The 16743-nt window shown below is 66.3% G+C and overlaps 1 protein-coding gene across 2 annotated transcripts in view; it reads right to left on the bottom strand.

Annotated features, from left to right (window-relative positions):
• Positions 1-15496, bottom strand: part of OLFM1 (olfactomedin 1) — a 35724-nt gene extending 20228 nt beyond the window's left edge. Inside the window, exons 1-2 of one of the 2 annotated variants that reach the window (XM_036217729.1) lie at positions 15247-15496; positions 1675-1824 (exon numbers count right to left, since the gene is read on the bottom strand). In XM_036217729.1, coding sequence (XP_036073622.1) covers positions 1675-1824; positions 15247-15312 — 216 coding nt within the window. In that variant the 5' untranslated portion in view covers positions 15313-15496. Of the gene's footprint in view, positions 1-1674; positions 1825-3768; positions 4239-15246 lie in introns of those variants that run through there. The other variant, XM_016128796.2, reaches the window with a different exon arrangement.
• Between the last annotated feature and the right edge of the window lie 1247 nt (positions 15497-16743).

The following is a 16743-nucleotide window of genomic DNA, read 5'->3' as shown; positions in this document are numbered from 1 at the left end:
GGCCCTGGTCTCAGCGCCCGCCCGGATGCTGTCCCCAGGAGCCCTGAAGGCCCCTCCCTGCCCCGCCTCCCTGCACTACAATTCTGAATAATTAAAGGCTCAATGGGGCTTTGGTCCCGAGTTTGGCGTTAATACATGGCCATTAAGCGCATTTTACTTGAACTCTTCTAAAAAGAAAAGACTCACTTGGGTGGCTGAAGAACAAAGGACACTCATTCCCCACGGGAGGCAGGACCTAGAAACTGGTGTCCGGTCCTCCCCTCGGGACACAGGGCCCCACCTTAGGCCCCGTCCACTGTCAGTGACCAGGCCAGTCTGGGAAACTAAGTCCAGGAGGGACCTGCTTGGCTGAGGGTTTGTGGTCGAGCTGGGCTCAAACCAAACAATACTAACCCTGGCCTGGGGACACTGGCCTCCCCCAGCCTGGAGGGCGGCACCGATGGCCACCCTCCCCGCACACGGCCCCACCCCGCACGGGCCTCCTCGCGACCCCCTCGATGGCGGAAAAGCCACGGCTTCGCTGGTGTGTGTGTGTGAGGTGTGTGCATTCGTGGGTAGCGTGTGGCTAAGTGTGTATTTGTGTGTGAGGCGTATGCATTCGTGTGCAGCGTGTGTGATATGCGTGTATTTGTGTGTGAGATGTAAGCATTTGTGTGCAGTGTGCATATTTCTGTGTGAAGTGTAAACATCGTATGCAGCGTGTGTATCTGTGTGCAGTGTGTGCACATATGTGTCTGTGTGGGGGGCGTGCATTGGGGGCGTGGCCCTGCTCTCAGGAGGTGAACGGTCCCACGCAAAGGTCCCCTGTCCTCGGGGGACGGTGACAAGGGGACCGGAGGGGCACGCCCACTTCCCCTGCTTCCCTCAGGAAGTCCCGGGGATGCCGACAGGCAGGCGTCTGGGAATCAGGGCTCCGGGGGCAGAAGGTGCCAGGAGGCGAGGTGGCCACCGGGCGCAGCAGCCGTGGGGCGGTGGCCGCCAGGCCAGTGGGCGGGCGGACGCGGGGCGTGAGCAGCTGGCGCGGGGCGTCGGTTCTCTCCCGACCCGAACGTCCACTTCCTGAGATGGGGTGGAAACCTCACCACCTTCGCTCAGTTCTTGTGAAGTTTAAGTGAAATAATGGATCAAAATGTTTACATGGACTGCCCAGGGCTGTCCCCGGGTGGGTTACAAAGGTGATGACTTAATCTGCTTTTGCGCCAGGAGCACAGCCATCGTGGGGAACACCTGGCCTGGCCACGTGCTAGGTTCAGCCTCTTGAAGGCAGGGGAAAGGTCCCCTCAGGTCGAATCCAAGAGGGTCCCAGGCAGCTTGTGACATAGCTTACGACGGCGCCCTCAGGACTACCGGTGACGGGCACCACTTGGAGAAATGACGGCGTGAGGGAGAGCCCTGCACCCCCTCCGGCTAGGCCCACGTGGCCCCTCGGTCGGGCGCAGTGACCAGGAGGGCCTAGTCATCCCCTGAGCCACCCCTGGGGAGTCTCCACCTACCCATTCATTCATTCGTTCATTCATTCCCCAGGGGACATGCCAGAGGACAGTGAGGCCTCGCAGCTGGGACGGGCTCCGCAGGCTAGCCTCGCCTCGGAGTGGGTGTGGGCGCCCACACGCACACGCACATGCACACGCGTGCGCACACGCACGTGCGCACGTGCCCCCCGCACAGACTCACCTTCTCCAGCAGCTGCCTCAGCTGTCTCGTGCGGGCGTCCCGCGAACACATGGTCTGCTGCGGGGCGACCACTGTGCAGATACACCTGCCCTCGCTGTCCTGGGCGGAGCTGTACACCTGCCAGCTCTCCTCAGGGTTGGTGGGCAACACCTGGAGGGGGGCAGCGGGGCGAGGGAGGGGGGCAGAGAGAAAGTGAGGCCAGAGGGAGGCTCCAGGGGCAACACCCAAGGGAGACCGTCCGCACCCAATCGTCCGCACCCAGTCGCAGGAGGAAACGATCTGAAGACGCGAGGGGTGGGCCCCGGGAACAAAGGGACCCCCAGGCCAGGTATGAGGACTCCTTGATTTCTTTTTTTTTTAATTCAAGGTTTTTTGTTTTTTGTTTTTAATTCAAGGGCTACTGGAGTTTTGGCATCGGACCAAACAGATCCGTTAGGTTGCAGGGAGGGGCGACCACAGGCCAGAAGCTGGAAGTGGGGGGGGGGGGCCCGCGGGAAGACAAGTGCCGCTGACTCAGAGCGGGCACGTAATCGAGAAACGAGATCTCCTCCCCGCGAGGCGAGCCGGGCGCCTGGCGCAGCCTCACGCAGCTGCTCCCTGCCGCTGCGAGATGGAGCACCCCGGTCACGGTCACGGCCGTAAGAGGCGGGCGGGCTCCCGCAGCCTGCTCGCCCAGGGCTGCAGCCCCCAGCCATGGCCATCTTCCCGCAGCCCCCCTCCCCCGCTGACCGCCCCAGAAAACGCTGGGCTTCCAACTCCGCGTGGGTGGCCACCCACGAGCCATTTGGTGGACGTCCCCAAGTTTCTGGTGACATGTGGTGCAAGGGTCACGCCCAATCTCAGTCCCGAGGTGTGCCCAAGGGCCACTAAGAAACCAGAGCCGTGAATGGCTGGTGTCACCTTGCAGCCCAGCTCAGGTGGTCCCGACCACCAGGTACACAGGCGGAGGTCCCGAACTCCCCCTGAGCACATCCCCTGCCCTGGCCTGTGTGCGTGTGTGGGGGGGCGCCTGCAGCCTGCCCAGTCGCCTCAGGTCACCTCCCGCTATTTTTAGCGCAGGGATGGGGGGGAGAAGTTGGGTGGGGAGGATCTGGAGTAGAGATGCCTTTCATTCATCTGTTCATTTCCAACCTCGGCAGCTCAGGACAGAGGCAGGAACCAAGTCATGACAAGGAAACCCTGCATGCAATTCTCGACACAGCAAATGAGGCGGTGAGGGTCTGAGGAGGGGGGTCTCGCAGGGGGCGCCTCCTGGAGCTCTGTGCGCTGAACAGCAAAGAGGGGCGAAGTGCAGCCTCCCGTCCTTCACCTCTCCTTTCCTGGGGCGCGCCCCTTTCTCCGCGTGCCCTGCCCGGCTCACCGCGGTTCGACTCGGTCTCTGCTCCAGGCGCTGGAGTCTAAGTCAGCCCGGCCCAGGGGCGGCCCTGCCGCTCGCCCCCTCCCCCCAGGCCTTGCGAAGGGACCAGGGCGGGAGGGGAGCGCGGAGGGAGAGGGGGTGAGCTCCCCAGCGAGGGGCGCTCAGGGGCCGCGGCCGACCCCTTACACCCTCCACCGATGGACCTCGGGGTGCGGATGGGGAGAGAAAGGCGCCTTGGGACTTAGGGACAGGGAAGCAGGCGAGGGCTCGAGCTCCTCAGCCTGCAGCCAGGCAGGTCCGGCCCGGCTTGTACAAAGTAGGGCGGGCTTGTTCAGAGCCCCGAGCGGACCCCGTCCAGACTGAGGTGGAGCGGGGTGTCTTCACCCCTTACTTGCTGAGTGACCTTGGACAAGTCCCCAAGTCCCCTGCCTCAGTACCCTAAGCTTATCGGTGAGGGACTTGTCATTACTTGGATGAGGACTCCAAGCCTTAGTCCCTGGGCTGGCGTCCCCCACCCGCGAGTGGACCAGGCGGAGGAACGAACCGCGGCCCGGGGCGTGGGGACGGAGGGGGGCGGCGGGGGGGGGGGCGACCGCTGCGCGAGGAGCCGCCCCCGGACCCCAGCCCGCGCGCCGGTCCCTGCGCCCCGCTCCCCGCGCGGCGCCCGCCCCGCCTGGGTCGGAGGTCGGGAGGGAGCGAGTGGGGGCGCGGGGCGGCCGGGCGCCAGGCGCACTTACGCCGGTGCTGCGGTCGAGCGTCCCGCCGCCGGCCGCCGAGAGCTTGGTGGTGTTGAGGCCCACCAGCGAGGGCAGCGTCTGGGACATCCAGTTGGTGATCATGGCCATGGTGCTCAGTACAACCCCGATCTTGAGCAGCGGCACCGACATCGCGCCTCGAGTCGCCTCCTGCGCCCGCGCCGCGCCGGCGCCGGCTCCGCGCCCCTGGGCAGCCTTCAGGCGGCGGGCACCGCGGCGGGCAGGGGCGCCCGGCCGTGTCCCCGCGCCCCCTCGGCCCGCCGCCGCCCGCCCGCCGCCGCCGCCCCGCGCGCCCCGGCCATGCTGCGCCGCCTCCGGGCGCGAGGACGGTGGCCGCCGGCGGCCGCTGCGCTTCCCGCCGCTGTCCCGGGGCCGGGGCCGCCGCGCCCGCCGCGCCCTGCGCGTCCCCCCGCGCGCCGCGCGCCGCTGCCGCCGCCAGGAAGGGCCGCCCGGCTCTGCCTCTGAGCGCCGCGCGGGCTGCGCGCGGGGGCCGCGGCCGGGAGGCGGGGACAGGGCCGGGCGGCGGCCGACGCAATCTGCCCAGGAAATGGGTGGATTTTTCCTCTCGGCTCTGGCTCCCCGCCGCCCCCTGGCTGCCGGCAGCGAGGTCTGCAAGCCTCAGTCGCCAGAGGTTGGTTTGGGGTGACTGGGAAGGAAAGACTGACCGTCGGCCCCTAAATCACAGACGTCCGCCCGCGGCGCGGCGGCCTCAGCCACCGGGATTGGTCGCTGGGGCGACCCTCCCCTTCCTCCACCCGGCAGGCCCGGCACCCTTCAGAGATCACGGCCCCCCGGGGCCCCGCCTTTCACGGGTGTCTCCAAGCTCCCCGCAACCTGGGGCGCGAGGTCTCCAGCCCCAGCGCTGGGGTCGGGGAGCGGGGTGTAAAGCGGAAGGCCCTCCTGGGAGCCCCGGGCCACCGGGTGCGCTCAGGCCTTTCACCTGTGTGGGATCCTGGGTGCGGGTGTGAGGGGCATGCGCACATGGCTCAGGAGCTGGGAGCTGGGTGTAGGTTCGGGGTTCAGGAACCCCGGCAGGGGAGCCGAAGGGGCCCTGCGCATGAGCAGCGTGGTGCCGGTCGGGGCCCTGAGGTCTGTGGTTGGGGGCAGGGGTGGAACCCAGTCCCGGTGCCTGGGCAGAGGGGCAGCGGGGCTGGCACAAGCCCCCAGCCCTCGGCAGCTTCAGCGCGAGGAAACACGTAAGCCTCGTCGGAGGCGCAGGCCTGATGCGCCCAACACCTTAACAGGGCTTATTGCTCCCAAGCTCTCAGCCCGTGTGGAAGGACTGCCACCCCACCCTCCACCCCCACCCCCTACACTCGCCTCTGCCCCGGCGAAAATTAATCTCCCTTCCTGGATGGACGCTAGGAGGAAGGAGCAGGCCTTCCGGATGCCACCTAAGATGGACCCCACCTTCCTGGGACACCACGTCTCTGCTCCGTCCCCATTCGCAGAGCGGACTCAGTTACAGCCAGGATGGTCCTGGCCTGAGTGTTGGGTGTGATACTCGCCAGCAGAAGGGATTTCCGATTTGTTTTCCTAATACCCGGGATCTGTGGCAGCTTCTGGGTTGGATGCCACGAATTCCAACTGTTGGGGAAGGGCGCCATCTCCCAGCGCGAGCTGGTACTGCAGGCCCTGCGCGCCCCGCCGGCGCGTTACCCCGCCCATCCCTGCACCTCCCCCGTTCCGCGCCGGAGGCGGCGTCCGCCCCGCTCCCGCTGCTCCGCCTCCGTTCGCTTTCAACGCACATTTAACGCAGATGTAAGGACACCGGCCGCTCCCACGGCTTCCCGCTGCAGAAAGGGCAGCGACCACTTACTGCGTTGGAACAAGTCCAGCCCAATCCCATCTACACAGCCCCGAGGCCGTCCATCTCCGAAACTGCACACTTACTACCTGCTAAGTGCAAGGTGGGGTTCCGCGCTGCAAACCCCAGATCAAACACAAGACACTGGGTGCCGCGGGCCGCACGCCCGGGACAGAAGCGTCGCCGAGCGACAGTGGCAGAGTCCCCAGCACTTTCCGGGGCCGGGCACCGTGCGTGAGCAAACACCCTCATGACACCCGAGGAGCACCCGCGGGAGGAAAGCCTCTCCCCGCTCGCACGCCCTGCGTTCCAGCCGGGCCTCCGCCCCGCACCGGCCGTGAGACCCTGGCCCAGGAAATTAGCCCTTCTGTGCCCGTGCTTTCCCCAGCTCTAAAACGGGTTGAGTAATAGTAACCTCCCTCTCTCCCTTTCCGGGCCACGTCAGGATCGAATGAGTTCGTGCAGGAGCAAGCACGGCCCCCAGCCAAGGCCCCCCCCACCCCGTCCTTTGTCACCCCCGCTTTGCAGACCGAACACGCTCAGGGGAGACCCTCAGCTGAGTGGCTGGTGCCGACGCCAGTGGCAGAGCGGAAGCCGACGTCCCCAGGGGCCCCTCCACCTCTCTTAAGAGCTGCTTCTGCCTCGAGGCCACGAACGAGAGAGGCCGTGGGTATGGGCACGTGATCGCGATGGGGGAGCTGGCCACCCCGAGGCTGCCTGCCAGCTCCACGCCGGGAGGGTGACGCCCCAGACCGCCCGGCACAGGGGGAAAATCCTGCCTGGCTCGACCTCACGTCAGTCCTCCCACGAGGACTGCCGCTCGGTGCTTGGGATTTGAAGAGGGCCGACGTGGCTGGCGCCTCACTTCTCGGCGGACGGGAAGGCCGGTGGCTTGGGACAGTGAGGCTGAGGGCCGCCCGGGAGAGTGCCTGGAGGACTGCGGGCCGGTGTCAGTGCCCCTGGCCGGGCTCCCTCTGGCCCGCTGGGGGCCCGGCAACGAGGGCTGGCCTGGGGACCGCGGGCCGTACACACGCCTCACATTCCTCCTGGGGCTGCAGAGGGGGCTCTGGCACCTGCTTATGCCTGGCTGAGGAGCAGCCTTTTAAAGGTGTGGCTGTGGGCGGCTCACACTGGGCCTGCCAGCTGTGACCCGTGCCCGGGAACTCCACCCCCTCCCTGGGGACCAGGGAGCCAAGAGCCATGGGAGAGAAAGCCGACTCATGCCCACCCTGTGCCTCTAGGCCCTGGTCGTGGCGGCCTCACCACCTGTCTGTGTTTAGAGCCGGCGTGGGCTCACGGCTCTCGCCCCTCCCTCCCACAGGGAGCGCGTGGACATGGCAGCGTGTGCACGGGACGCGGCCTGCTCCCTGCCCACCTGGGAGCCTCGAGATAGGTCACTTCCGGCGCGTCCACCGCAGAGTCCTCTCCCGGTGTGGAAGCTGTGGTCCCGTAGGACAGACACCACCTTTAACGCATTTGGAAGGGTCACCTGAGAGCCTCGAGTGAGTATCATTTGATTTAGAAGCTGCACAGAAGTTCCAGAAGCAAACCACGGACCGCCGAAGAACAAGGCAGCTGGGTTACAGGGGCTGTGGCGCCGGCAACGCCGGGTGTGGCTACGGGCGGATTTCAGTCCCGATGGCCGCGTGGCTGCCCTTGGGGGACTCTGGGCATCCATCGTCATCCATCTGCTTAGCTGCACCATGTCCCTTTATCCTGATGTCCCAGGGGGCGGTGCTTAACGCCCCCTTCCTTTTACAGGCGGGGCTTAGAAAGACGACGAGACCTGTCCAAGGTCACACGTGACCCCGCTATTCCCCAGGCCAAGCTCAACAGCAGAGTCCACCTCCGCCCTTCAGGGGCTCTGCTGTCTCAGTCAGCTCAGCGGCTGCAACAAAACTCCACCAGCCGGTGGCTGGTAGGCAACGAAACGCAGCTCTGGGGGCTGGAGGCTGAGCTCCAGCCCCAGCACCGTCACCTTCTGGTGACGGCCCTTTTCTGGGTTCACGGCCAGCGCCTTGGCACTGTGGAGGGAGCGAAGGAGCTCCCCGCCTCGGAGCCCCGTTAGGAGGCGCTGAGCCCATTCGTGCCCAGAGGCCCCGCCTCTTAATGCCACCATCTTCAGGGGTGAAGACTTCAACGTATGAATTTGGGGGCACACAAGCATTCAGACCACAGCACATGGCCATTGTGAACCCACGAATCCTGGGGGAGCGTGATCTGCACGGCCACAGGCGCCCCTCTGTGCGTGAGTCCCGGCTCGGGCCCGTGGTACGGGGTCACCTGTCTGACGCACTGGACAGGCCGGGCTTCGGTCCTCACGCCGGCCCTCTCCAGCCTTGACCTCGGTGGGCTCTGGGCAAGTTCGGCAGCACGTGTGCAAACGAGAACGGCAATCCCCACCGCCACGGTTTCAACGGCTCTCGAAACGAGCCCTGCCCTGCCTGTGAGGGACAGGCACACGCGGGGGCCCGGAGCGTGGCCCAACGGCTCACCACGGCAGCCGTGCTGCACATCCGGGTGACTCCGCTGCACAAACAGAAAGCCGAGGCGCCCGGGGCGGGGGCTCGCTCAGGTCTGGCCAGTCCCCTGCTCCTCGGCGGAAGGGCATCCCCAAAGGGCAACGTTTGGATGCCCTGATGCTGTTTAAAAATGTGCCTGTGTTTGTCAAAGAGTGGGGTGCTGCAGGGAGCAGGAGCAGAGGAGAAAGGAGGGAAGAAAGAGATGGGGACGGAGGGGACGCAGGAGCCGGCGGGAGCAGAAAGGGGGTGGGCGGGAGCGGGGAGAGCGGGGGGGGGTGCCTGTGGAGCCACACTGCTCCCCACCCCGTATGCACCCCCGCACCCGCATTCTCTGCTGGGGAAGAGCATCCTCGGGGCAGGAAAAGGACTGGTCCCCAGCCGGGCAGCTCGGAGGGGCCCACGGGTGCCCAGCCCGCTCCCGGCGGCCACGCGGGGTCACCGTGGCCAGGCTGCTCCAGGCGCCCCTTCCTCCCGTCCCCCCTGTGGCCTCTGGGTCTACGCAGGGGCGGCCGGCCGGTGTTTTCCTCTTCCGTTCCCGGAAGAGGGTTTTCCTCCCGGCCCATGGCCCGGCGCCTTGCGGGGCCTCCCCACCACCGTCGGGCTCACCTGTGTGGCCCGACGTTCTGGCCAGGGGAAGGCGAGGGGACAGCGGCCACATCTGAGCAGAAGCTTCCAGAGGCATGGAGGCCCTGCCCCGCCCCCAGTCCGGAAAGTTCCACTGCTGCTTTCCTAGCTGTAGCTTCAGACTGGCTCACCTCCAGACCGCGAGGCCCCACGTCCATATTGTCCGTCACCCGACGGAGATGGGCCGCGTTCTGGGTGGCACTTTGAAGAGCAGGGGCGAGATAATTGGGCAGGCACATCGCCCTCGGGCCACACTCCCGGCGTGTGTGCGTGTGTGTGTGTGTGTGTGTGCGCGCGCGCGCGTGTGGTAGGGGGCGGCGTGGCCCTCGTCGTCTGCAGGTAAGGGACGTCGGCTCTGCTGGCCGAGGAGGGCGGTCTGCTTTCTGCTGAATGAGTCACTGCCCTTGACATGGCTTAACCGATCCTGACACGGCTTCGAAGGGGGCGTCGTTATAAAAACATCCAAGAGTCGTCTCTGGGGCGCGGCGGGGGGAGCAGGACACGCCAGGACGCAGCGTGTGCCCGGTGCAGTGGGTGCTGCGGGGTCCTGGAGACTGAGGGCCTCGCCCCGAGCCCACGCTCCGCCCTCCAGGCATCGTCACCAGCTCACACCGACCAGGACTCCCTGCCTGTGAGCCGGACTGGGCCCGGAGACCTTCCCAGCCACTGCCCCCCACCCTGAGGCTGGTGCTGTCTCGGGAGAAATCGCCCGCCTCAAAGTCCCAGGGGACGCGTATGGGCTAACTCACGGCTCGCCTCGCCTCCCCCCGCCCCTTGGCCGCCACTCGCCCTGATTCAGCCCCTGCGCCAACAGGACGCTGATTGGGGCCTGGGAGCCGGACTGTGGGCGCCTTGGTGGGGCGGGGGACATGGGATTCACGTATCCCAGGACACAGCTGTTCGCAGGAGGCCGGCGGGCCCCTGCTACACTGCTGGACTTAGAACCAGCACCCTGTGGCGTCGGTCGGTTGTTTATGATATTTATAAATACACCTCTGCTGTTTCCTTGACCCTCAGACACCCAAAGCAGCACTCGAGGCAAGCGGGAGTCACTTTCTTTCCAAGAACAACTCGTGACAGCTTCTTTGCACACCAGAGACATCCCCGCCGTGAGCTCTGAGCCCCGAAGGGCGTCTCGTCTCGTGTGCTTGCTGAACGGCTCCCAGTGAGCGTCTCCCAGGCGACGATGTTACCTGCGCGACTGGATGGGGGGACAAGGCTGGGGTTCAGCGTCCTCCTGTCTCTCGCCTGGACTCTTCGGTCCAGACCCTTCTTAGTCACCTCCTCTCTTCCTGACCGCCCCCAGCCTGATTTCGCACGTCACAGAACCACACGCAAGGAGCGTACAGGCCAAATCCCCTTTGCCCAGGCCAGACGGAGCAGAGCCCACACCCTTCACGCACCACCCGAGAGCAAAGGTGCCGACCGTCACCCAGTGCCGCCGACGTGGCCACCACAAGGCCTAACCGGGGCCCAGAAGAAAGGGGGAGACGGCGTCGGCATGAAGCCCTCCCCCGGGCTCAGAGCCGCGAGCTGCGTCCTGTTTCTTAAGTCTTGGATGTCGGTCCCTCGGGGGAGAAGGGACTTGCCCAGGGGCACCCATCCTTAGTGGCAGGAAGGAACCACCACGTTCTGACCCCACCCAACGCTCCGCCCTGTGCCCCGCCGGTCCCCTGCGAAAGCCCAGCTGCAAGGCCAGCAGCAGGTGAGCATTGGGCCGCACTGCTCGAGAGACGGTGAGGGACTGGCTCCCAGGCACGCCCCTGCGAAGGCCGCTGGGCCCCTGCGTGCCGGCACCGGGCGCTGCCTCTTTAAGCCTCTTTAACCGGTTCTCAGTGACACAGAGCCATTTTCTCTCCTTTTTAGTTTTCTCCCCTAACGAGAACATGAACTCAGGCGTCTGGGGTGTCAGACACAGCTGGGACTGCACCTGGCATCTGTCACTTACTTCTGGGCCGCTAGGCAGGGTCCTTAACCTCTGTAAGGCCTGGTTTCCTCATGTCGAGAATAAGGACGATAACACAGGGTTTTGGGGGACTGTCAGGCCATGACCCAGGTTAAGCTCCAGGCGGGGAGAGTTTGACATGCGGTAACACTCGAAAAATATTAACCCTTGTTGCTGGTTTTATTCCTAGCGCCTGAAGCTCCCGGTGAGTTTCTTGTGCACGTAACCACTTAAAAACACGTAACCACCTAAACGCTGAAGAGGTATGCGTGGTCCCTTTCGGCTCCCTCCTCCCCTTACCGGCCCGCGTGGGGGTGACCTGACGGCTGCTGCGTTCAGTCACTGCCACAGTGCGAGCTGCATACACACAGCGTCTCCCAGAGCAGAGCCGGGAACTGGCCCCTCTCCCGTCAGCCGGGCTCTGGGTTGCCATGCATCTAATTCGGTTTAGCTACTAATTAGTTTTGCATTACTTTACATGGAGATGTTAATACTGATTACAGGGCCCGATCACTTCGGCAATAAATACCACCCAAGGCAGAAACTCCCTTTCCTTTTGTGAGGGAAGGCTGGAGTCAGCTGACGAGAAGAAGCAGCTGCCTGCAGTCGGGGTTTATGGCTTAAGTTGGGGGAGTTTCTCTCCCATGGATGCCATATGTGTGTCCAGGGGACAGCGGCCGGGGCAGCAGCCGACTGCAGAGCAAACGTGGAAGAAATTCCATGTGTTCTGAGCTAAATAGCTGGTCCAGGAAGCGACCCCGACGCTGCCCGACCTCCACGCCTGCTACCACTACCACCCAGAGTCCGGGGCAGGTGTGGGCCTGGACGCTGTGGGGGGCGCGAGGGCTGGGGCAGGCGGGCAGGACGTCATCCGGCCCAAGTTTGCCCTCTAGCAAGTGACGAAATTGGGGCGTCTGAGGCTCGTTACGTTTGTCCGGGGGAGCGGGCTGGGGTCTTTCGCAGCAGAATGAGCTGAGCCTGAGGATGAGCGGGCGGATTTGAAGCCTCGCTCCACACCGCTCCTCCTCTGTGACCCCTGCCCCCCCCCTGCACATGACACCCAGCGCTGCTGCCCCACGAGGGGCCCGGGTTTGCTCACCTGTCCACTCGGGTGCCCAGACCGGCAAACAGACAGTCACACTCGGAGGCCGCGCACACGGCCGTCACCCCATAAAGCCCGAAGGCGCACGGCAGCCACCGTTGGCACCCATAGACGTTCCGTGCTCGGCTGGCGCCGGAACCCCACCAGGGCGCTGGGGGGCGTCGTGCCGCGGAGGAAGGCCACGCCTGGCCTGGCCTTAGCCGGGCCGACGGGAAGGGCTCCGCTCCCCTTGTAAGCGAGACCCCGCGGCAGGCCTTCACTGGGCCCCGGACCAACCAGGTTTCCCGCCCGGCTGCACGCGGTCCGCTCCACGCACTGTCCCCCTCCGTCCACCCGTCCTCACCCCGCCCCGCCACCTGGGCTCACTGCCGGGCCCAGGTGCAGCCTCGAGGCTGCTCACACTCCGCCCTCCTCCAAGGCTCCCTCCGGCCGCCTCCTCCCCCCTCCCTCCGCGTGGTGCAGACTCTGACTCTCATGCCTCGTACACAAATGACGATGGCGGGGCCTCGAGTCTCCCACGAAGCCCATCGGCCCGGTGCCAGATGGCAAGGCCCGCACTCGCTCAGCAGTGCGCGCCTGGGTCTGACCGCGTTAAACCCGACCAGCTGGCCTCCCACAGCTAAGTGGGAAGGAGGGACGGGGGAGCAGCCGGAAGAACAGGACCAGGGTTCGTAGAGGGGAGACTCCCCCCCAAACCACCTAGTTTAATCCTCCTTGCTCCGAAAAGGTGGACGGGCAGACTGGGAGGTCAAGAGCCCTTCTCAAGGTCAGCAGACAGTGGGCCTGGGGTGACAGTAAGGGTGGCTGGGTTCATTGTTGCTGTCACAGACCTCCCCAGCCCTTTCCGGTCACCCCATGCAGGGGACATGCTTCCATCCAGATGGTGACCGAGGTGGGCCGGGAGCCCCAGCACCCCCACACAGAGAGACCTGCGCCCCATCCCGGCTGGGAAACACCGTGCCCTGCCTCTCGGGGGGGCGTCCGGCGGCAGCCCCGGGACTGAAAATCACGGAGCAAGACCAAGTGAAACGGCTTCCGGTCTGAGGTCAAAGTTCATCTGGGGCACAGCAGGCCATCGACTGATAGCTGGCATTTGGTGGAGCGGCCCTCGCACGCGAGCTGTTGCGGGGGACAGATGGCCCGGCCGCGTGCTCCGCCCCCCCTGCCCGCCTGCCTGGGCCCTCCCAGCAGCACTGAAAATGGGCACGCGGAAGCCGGACCTTTCGGACTGGCTCACACCTCCACGCGGCTGACCCCCGAGCGCGGCGACCCTGAAGCCTGCGTCCCTCGGAAGGACCCTGAAAGTGAGGGCGTGGCTGTGGGCGCGGCTCACACAGAGCGGGAGAGGAAAGGGGGGGGCGGGGAGGCCGACACCATTTACAAAAAAATGGGGTGTTTGCCCCATTACAAAGGTCGCTCAAGATGCCCTCTGCTGTGGCTTCCCAGGGTCAAGTCCCTTTGGGGTCAAGAAAGCAAGATTCTTGGGCACGCACGTCCGATTCAGAGCACCCCAGCCCTGCACCCACGCCCGGTCCCCACTCTAGAGGGCCCTGCTGGAGGTGAGGCGCCGGGCTCGACCTCCGCCGGGCCCACCCGGGCGGGACCAGGGCAGCCGGAGTCTCTGCAGCCGGCGGCCCAGCCAGCCCCTCTCCCACCCTTGCCAGGGCTTGAAAGGGCTGGAGCAGTTTTAGCCAGTTGAGCCTTTGCTCTGAAGTGGCATCACAATTAAGGATAATAGGTCCCCGTTGTGAGATTCCGCAGGCATAACCTCAGAGGCAGGCACAGGGAGCGTGGGGCCGTCCTCGCGGGTGGCGGGGGAGGTGCCTCCGGGCTGGCTGCCCTGAGCGACAGGCTCCCCTGTGAGATCCTGCAGCTCAGCCTCAGGAAAGCGGACCTCAGGAAGAAAACAGCGCTGCCCTTCCCAGCACAGGGCAGGGCTGCCCGCCGGGAGCTGACCAGGGTCCTGAATGAGGGGTGCGGCTGGGGGGCGGGGCGAGGGGCGGGGCGTGGGGGGGCTGGCTGAGACCCAGATGGCGGCTGCCTTGAGCCAGGACGGGAAAACGTTCTCACCGCTGAGACAACGCTTCCAACTGAAGTTGAACCAAAAGTTTCTCCCAGACACAAGAAACCTTTAATAAGACGCGAGGACGAGAACCATGGAGGACATGCGTCCCGTGGTCTGGGAACGCAGGCTCAGGGCGCCTGGGAGTCGGAGGGCAACAAGGGCTCTGAGGGCCCTCAGGGCAGCCAGCCACCACGAGGGCCCCCCGAACAAGCCTCGACGAGGCACACGCTGGGGACCCGTCCCCGCCCTCAGCCAGCCCCTCCCCCGCAGGATAACTCTCCCAGACACTGGCTGAACCTCTCCAGGGCGCCCGGCTGATTTTCTGGGGGTGCATGAGGTGGTGAAGCCCCCCCACGCCCCAAGGCTGGGGCTGAGGCTGCACTTCCCCGGCACAGCAGGGCTTCAGGCAAAAGCAGCGACGCTCGCTCTTTCCAGAGCCTTCTCTCCTGAGATCCACCTCTCAAGCCCTCTCTTTTGTTCTGAGGGGGAGGGAGGCGGGGAGCGCGGGAGGGTGGGGGCAGCTCGGCTTGGGGTTAAGGTGGGGGCAGCCCACCCCTCTCTCCGGCTTGCCGCTCGGAGCCTTGGCACGGTGGCACCATCGAAAGGGCATTTTAATGTCACTGCCCAGCAGCCTGGCTCCCGAAGTGAGCAGGCTCTTCCCAACAGCCCGGTGCCGAAGCCACGCCGCCAGGCAGCCCGGCGCGCGCGCAGCCCCCGCGGTCCTCCGCGACCCGCGGCTCCGGGATGCATTTCTAAAATGGAGAACACCAGCCCGGTTCCCTGTCGCCACATCGCTGGGGGGATGGAGAGTCCCCTGGAAATGCCCAGCGGTCCCCACACGCACACGGCCGTCAGCCGCTCACACTTCACGCCGAGCATGTGGCCACAACCCCCCGAGCCCTCCACACTGGCCCGGCAAGACGCCGGCCCACACAGGCCGCCCGCCCTTCCCTGTCTGGTCCCGGCGGCACAGTCGCCACTGCCTGCCCGGGGGGCCCAAGGGCAGTGCGGGGGGGCGGGAGGGGGGGAGGGAGTCAGGCCAGGTCTACGCGTGCAAACGCGGGGGGGGGGGTGGCTTGGACATCCTGCTCGGTCCCCCCTCCCCAGATAACAATAGCAGCCGAACGACGCCCGCGTGCTGCCCTTTGAACTTCTCAGAGGGGGGGCAGGGGGTCGCCGTGCAGCCCCGCTGGGCCGGGGCCGGGGGCTCGGGGGCGCTCTGGGCCGGGCCGGTCGCTCTGCGCCCCTCCCTCCGCCCAGGCGCGGCGGGCGCTCTGGCGTCCTCCGGACCGCGGGGCTCGCGCGCCCGGGCAGGGGCGCCGGCTGCGCGCAGGGGCTCGCCACTTCGCGGGGCGCCCCGCGCGCAGGGAGGAAAATGGCGTTGGACGCACGTACTTGAGTGAGTTCGGTGCCCACCAGGATGAGGAAGAGGAGGCCGAGGAGCTTCCGGGCCGGTCGCATGTCTCGCCGCCACCTCCAACGCCCGGGCGTGCAGGAGCCTGGTGCTCGCCGGCGGCGGCTGCGTGGACGCGGACGCGCTCCCGGCTCTGCTGGCTCGGCGGCGGCGCCCGGCCGTGTCCCGGTGCGGTCAGCGCCCGGAGCCGGCGGCGCGCGGGGTCTGCTGCGCGGAGCCTCCGCTCTGCATATTGATGGGTGCGGGCGCCGCGGCCCCGGGCGGGGCGGGGCGGGGCGGGCCGGCGGGCGGGGCGGGCGGCGGCCCCTCCCGCGCCCTCCTCCCGCGGCCCTCGGCGCCCGGCTCCCCGCGCCCGGCTCCCCGCGCGGCTCGGCGGGCAGCGGGCGGGTTGCTGAAAGTTTGCTGGGAAGGGGCGGGGGCGGGGGGCGCAGAGGGACCCGCGCGCGAGCCTGGCGCGCGGGAGCGGGGAAGGCGACGGCCGGCGGGGAGGCAGGCCGGGACAGGATGTGACATCAAACAGGCGGGGGAAATTTAACTGGGAGAGAAAACTCCATCCTGGCCGGCCGCAGCTGCCGGGCGGCGTCCAGGCCCCTGGGGTCCGGGATCTGGACGCACCGGAGGTCAGCGTTGGGGACCCAGGACGCGAGCGGGACCGCAGCCTGGGGAGGGGCGGGCGGCTGGAGTGCAGGCCTGGCATGGGAGGCTTGGCCTCTCGGTGAGGTGTTGAACAGGAAACACGTCTGTCCCCAGAGGTCACCCTTTGCTGAGAGAAACTGAGGCTGTGACCCAGGAAGCCAGCTCCTGGGCTGGGGCGCCCAATGGCGCAGAGCCGAAAGGCAGGTGTCCGGCCCCGACTGGCCTTGTCCCTGCCAGGGTGGCCAGCCAGGGTGTGAAGCAAGGACAGATGTCGGGATCTGGCGCCCCTGTCCCCCGCAGGGCCTGTGGGTGAGGGTCTGCCCTTGAGTTCCTGGTCTGCAGGTATGCAGGGGCGGGAGGGGGGGAGGGTAGTACACAGGCACCAATGGGTCCCTGGGGGTGGCTTTGGCTGTATGCGAGGGTTTGGGATGGAAACAGGACACAGCCCCGCCTCCCCAAGAAGCCTCGCCTGAAGTGAGGGCCTAGGAGAAGAGCTAGCCAGCCACCGATGGCCTCCAGACCCACGGGCCTGCCCGCCGTCCGGCTCCCAGGCCTGGAGATCCCGTCCAGCTGGGGTGACGAGGTGATGTCACCCCAGGCTCTCCCTTCAAACAAACTCGCACTTGAGATCCAAGACTCCCACGCCAGGAGCTTGTCCTGCGGCCTCGTTTTCCACATAAATGCCCCACTGGGGGGAGAGGTCCTTCAGCACCTGCATTTTCCGAGGCGAGAAGGGGGCTGTGGGTATTTAGAAGCTTCTCTCTCGTCTCTGTCCCGCTGTGCGGTGCTGACTCCGTGGAAAATAGACTCTATGATGAAAATACCGAGAGCAAGAAGCCGCA

Source organism: Rousettus aegyptiacus, unplaced genomic scaffold, assembly GCF_014176215.1.
Source record: "Rousettus aegyptiacus isolate mRouAeg1 unplaced genomic scaffold, mRouAeg1.p scaffold_m13_p_3, whole genome shotgun sequence".
Classification (NCBI taxonomy): Eukaryota; Metazoa; Chordata; class Mammalia; order Chiroptera; family Pteropodidae; genus Rousettus; species Rousettus aegyptiacus.
Note: the sequence above shows the minus strand (reverse complement) of the source record. Positions and strands in the feature narration are given on the sequence as shown.